Source organism: Pteropus vampyrus, unplaced genomic scaffold, assembly GCF_000151845.1.
Source record: "Pteropus vampyrus isolate Shadow unplaced genomic scaffold, Pvam_2.0 Scaffold405, whole genome shotgun sequence".
NCBI classification, from domain to species: Eukaryota; Metazoa; Chordata; class Mammalia; order Chiroptera; family Pteropodidae; genus Pteropus; species Pteropus vampyrus.
The window spans coordinates 340649-344989 of record NW_011889186.1 but is presented as its reverse complement, the minus strand read 5'-3'; the positions used below and the strand labels follow the sequence as shown (position 1 = coordinate 344989).

The 4341-nt window shown below is 64.5% G+C and overlaps 2 protein-coding genes across 3 annotated transcripts in view; both read right to left on the bottom strand.

Annotated features, from left to right (window-relative positions):
- On the bottom strand, positions 1-4219 carry CD151 (CD151 molecule (Raph blood group)). Of its 2 annotated transcripts, none has more exons than XM_011380799.2 (9): positions 4115-4219; positions 3456-3516; positions 2651-2779; positions 2364-2555; positions 1976-2050; positions 1457-1561; positions 1206-1364; positions 986-1072; positions 1-895 (listed from the first exon to the last, which is right to left on the bottom strand). In XM_011380799.2, the coding sequence occupies exons 3-9, from the start codon at positions 2729-2731 to the stop codon at positions 836-838; spliced, it is 759 nt and encodes a 252-aa protein (XP_011379101.1). In that variant the 5' UTR covers positions 2732-2779; positions 3456-3516; positions 4115-4219; the 3' UTR covers positions 1-835. The 2 variants fall into 2 exon arrangements, with proteins under 2 accessions (XP_011379101.1, XP_011379100.1); XM_011380798.2 differs by lacking the exon at positions 4115-4219 and adding an exon at positions 3785-4021.
- Positions 3260-4341, bottom strand: part of CRACR2B (calcium release activated channel regulator 2B) — a 7170-nt gene continuing 6088 nt past the window's right edge. Inside the window, exons 9-10 of the mRNA XM_011380817.2 lie at positions 3456-3516; positions 3260-3361 (exon numbers count right to left, since the gene is read on the bottom strand). Coding sequence (XP_011379119.1) covers positions 3260-3361; positions 3456-3516 — 163 coding nt within the window. The remainder of the gene's footprint in view (positions 3362-3455; positions 3517-4341) is intronic.

Sequence of the window (4341 nt, the reverse complement as noted above, 5' to 3'; positions counted from 1 at the left end):
TAAGTTCACCTGTTCCACAAGCGTTTATTGAACACCTGTTAGATGACAGCGCTGTTCTAGCCCTCCATGGTCAGCAGTGAGGCCAAGACCCCTGCCCACGAATGCGGCCCGCAGTGAACACTCGCCTTTTAGATGTGGCAATTGTGAGCTAAAGCAGGGACTGGGCAGAGCAGGGTAGCCCGGAGCAGAGGGGTCAGCAGACATGTGGGACCCTGGGGACAGGGCTTTCCCCAGGAGGGTGGGTGGCAGGCACATGGAACTCACCCACGGCCGGCTGTCCAGCACCCTCTGCGCCCACCCCACCCAGCAGTGCCCCTCCCAGGCCTGCCTCTGACCACTGTGGGGGGGGTGTCCAGGGGGCTGGGAGCATCCTAGGGGGGACAAGCCTAGCCCATTTTTGCCCAACTTGCCCCAAACCAGCTCCTCCAACTAAACACAGGCATCAGGAAGCACCCTGAGGTCCCATGACCTCCCCCAAAGGAGGTGGCCAGTGGGAGGGGGGCACTTTATTGGCAGAACCCAACTCTCCTAGCCAGACCAGGCCCCCACCAGTCCCACCGCAGGAGGAGAGACCCTGCCTTAGGCCCCAGGACTTTGGTGTGCAGCAAAAGGCACTTGAAGCTCCCTCCGGTGGTGAGGGCCCCAGAGGTCACGGTGATGACAGTGTTGGAAGGCACAGGCATGAGACCACACCCTGGCAAAGCAGGTAGGGAGAGGGAGGGAGATGCCTCCAGGGACACGCGCTCCCTGGCGGTCAGTAGTAGTGGTCAGTAGTAGCTCAGTAGTCCGCGGGAAGCTGCAGTGCGCAGGCGCACACGCGGCTGCGTGCGCAGGATCAGTAGTGCTCCAGCTTCAGGCTCTTGTACAGGCAGCACGTGAAGATCATGCCGAACACCTGGGGCATGGAGATGGCACGAGTGGGCACTGCTGCCAGGCTCTGTGTGCCCTGCTCCCACCAGGGCCTGCCCCGCCCCATGGCCCGCACCTGCACACAGGCAATGCCGATGCCCACGGCCCCGATGACTCTCAGGTGCTCCTGGATGAAGGTCTCCAGCTTGGTGATGCAGCCGCCCTGGCAGGGTGGGGATGGGGGCGCTGAAGGCAGGCAAGTCCTCCAGCCCCCCACTGCCACAGCCCCAGGCCCCCCCCAGGATGTGGCCACACCAACCCCAGCATCCCTCACGGAGCCAGGCCACGCCACCTACCTCCACCTTGTAGATGTTGGAGGCGTGGTCCCGCTGCCCGCAGTGGGCCACTACAGTCTTGCAGCAGCTGTCCGGGACCACACGGCCGCCCGCCTCCCCCGAGCGGATCCACTCACTGTCCCGCCAGTCCTGGGAGTTGTTGCTGCCACAGCAGTGGAACTGCAGGGGAACAGGCCCGGCTAAGTCCCCACCCCAGCCACCCGAGGCGGGACTCCGCCGAGGCCCCAGGAAGGCCTGAGCCACCCACCAACCTCCTGCTGCAGCTTGTCCACTGCGCTGGTCACACCCTCGTGGCCCGGCTGGTGGTACTGCTTGGTCATGGTGTCCTTCAGGTTCTCCTTGAGCTCCATATTCAACTGGGGGTGAGGTGGTGACAACTTGAGCAGCAAAGTCTAAGACCCTCCAAGGTGGGGCAGAATGGGGCCACACAGAGGCTGGGAGAGAAGGGAGGGCTCCAAGGGAAGGGAAAGAGTAGGCTCATCGGGTGTCAGGTGAGCCGGGAGAGTCACCCAGCTGGCCGTGGGGAGGAGCAGGGACAGAGCTCCAGATCCTGTGAACAGCTGCCTCCTCCCAGGAGCCCCAAAGTGGGCAGCCTGGGCTGTGGGCAGGTTGACTCCTGCAGCCCATCCTACCCCCCGTGACCCAGCCCCCACCTGCAGGGCCTGTCAGCACAATGGTCAGCTCTGGAGCTTGGGGGGTAGGAGTCATCTGTACATGAGCACGTCCCTGTGTGTGTTCGTGTCCCAGTGTGGCCCGCCCGCGCCCCTCACCTGCTGGTAGTAGACGTAGGCAAGGGCGCCGGCGATGATCTCTAGCAGAAAGATGACAAGGAGCAGTAGGAAGTACTGGGGAAGGGGGCAAGGATGCAGTGAGGCGGGGTAGGACACAGACACCCCCATTCTGTGGGCTACCCAATGCTTCCTCTCGGAGCTGGTGTCTTCCCTTGGCTGGCCCAGCTAGGATGTGGGAATTCACAGGATTCTGGGTAGATGGGTAGGGACCACCCCCCCAGGTAAACACTGCTAGGCTATCCTGCAGTGTCACACTCGACCACAGTCCCTTCTTCCACAGTCAGGGCCCCAGAGCCAGCCCCAGGCAGCCCTGAGGGAACCTCTGCCCAGGTACCGCCACCCCTAGTGCCAGCCATGCCCCACTGACCAGGCGCAGCAGGTTCCGCCGCTCCTTGAAGGTGGCACAGCAGCCCAGGACACCAGTCACCATGACGACAATGCCAGCCACCACTAGGATGTAGGCCGTGGCCAGGTAGGTGCCCGAGGCCAGCAGGCTGATGTAGTCACTCTTCAGGGCCAATGTCCAGATGCCCACGGCCATGACGGCCAGACCAGCCAGCTGTGGGCAGTGCACACTGGTCAGTCAGCACCTGAGCCCAGGCCAGGGCTCCTGTCGAGGACCAGGGACCAGAGGCAGGGATGCCCGCTGCTCACCCAGAAGCAGCAGTTGAAGGTGAAGAGCAGGTACTTGAGGCAGACGGTGCCGCATGTCGACTTCTCCTGAAACTCGCCCATCTTGCGATTGGGGCGGGGGGCCGTTCAGATAGCCCACACCACCAGGACCTGACCAGGAAGACAGCCAGACACCAGTGGGACAGAAAGGGACACGGATGCCCAGGTCAACCGCGGCCCTGGAAGAGTGTCCATGGGAACTAGGACACTTCCTGGGAGGACGCTCGAGAGCCCCACCTGAGCCACCCCGAGGCTAGGGCCGATGCCCAGGGCACAGGGGACACGGAGGACCCCGCCCATCACTAGCAACCAAGGTGGGAAGCCCCAGCAGGCACCGTGCGGTGAGCTCATGCAGGCCTGGCCTGAACCCCACAGCATTCCCCAGGCCCCACGTCACAGGATGGCACATCATACAGCTGCTGGAGGGGAGGAGGCCACTCAGAGACAGACTGGCCTGCCCTTTCCTAGCCATGTGGCCCTCAGGCTTCTGTGAAAGGGCAGGCTTTCCTCCCAGCGAGTGGGGAGAACAGATGTACAGGCCGGCAGGGCCGGCAGACACACCCCAGGCCTGGGTCCCCTCTTCTGCTGGCCTCACTGCTGGAAAGGGACAGCTCCACTAACCCCAGAAGTGCTGCGGTCCTCCTCAAAGAACAGCCAGCCCGCTCCGTTGTGGGGCGACTGCACTGGGGAGGGCTGTGGGGCGCAGACAGCAGCTGAGTGCCCTGGGGCCACGTTTCCAGACAGCCACGCCCATAGCTGGACTTACACCACCCCGCCCAGCACTTACCTGGCGGCTTGCAGGGCTCCCCCTGTAAGACAGGTGGCCGGAAGTTCCCCAGGAGGGTTTGCTAGAAGGGCGGGAACCGGTCAGAGATCTGGCCCATGCTAGATGGATGGGATCCTGCCACCCCTCCCTGTGGCCGCCCCAGACAGTGGACCTAGGCTGGGCTTCCAGAGCAGGCAACGCCACTCCCAGCGGCAGAGAGCGGAGCAGCCAGGCCGGGTATTTTGGTCTGGGCCAGGGAGGGGCAGGGCAGAGGACATTCTGGACAGTCTGATCCTGGGAGGAACCCCTCGCCTGCTCTGAGCACCCTGCCCTGGGCCTTAGATCCATACCTGTCACTGCCCCTTGGCCCACCAAGTGGCAGTAGCTGCCGCCCGGTAAGAACAAAGGGCACAGACCCCTACCACAGAGCCAGGGGCCGTGGGAGCCCCCACACCGCGCAAACGTGCGCCTGGGCCTGCTCTGAGGTCCCGGGCCTTCTGGGGAGGCTGGTTCCGGACAGATTCAACCCCCAAAGCCCGCGCACGGGCCACCCTCTGAGGAGCGCCGTCCTCTTTCCGGGAATGCCTAGCGGATGTAAACCCCCAGGGAAGGGGCCGGCCAGAAATAGTTCCTGCGGCCGGGAACAGAGCGTCCCCACCCCCAGCCCCCTGCAACTCAACCTGGCCTTCGGCGGCTTGCACCCCAAGCTGGGAGACCCGGGACTCCGCTCTAGCCAGGCCCGGGGAGGAATCCCGCGTCACCGCGATGAAGTCACCGCCGCCACCGCCCCCACCCCGTCCGGGCGCGGCCGCCCACCCGCTCACTGGCACCCAGGTGGTGGGCGCGCCTGCGGGCGGAGGGAAGGGGACCGGTGTCCAGGGACGATGAGTGCGATGCTCAGGTGGGG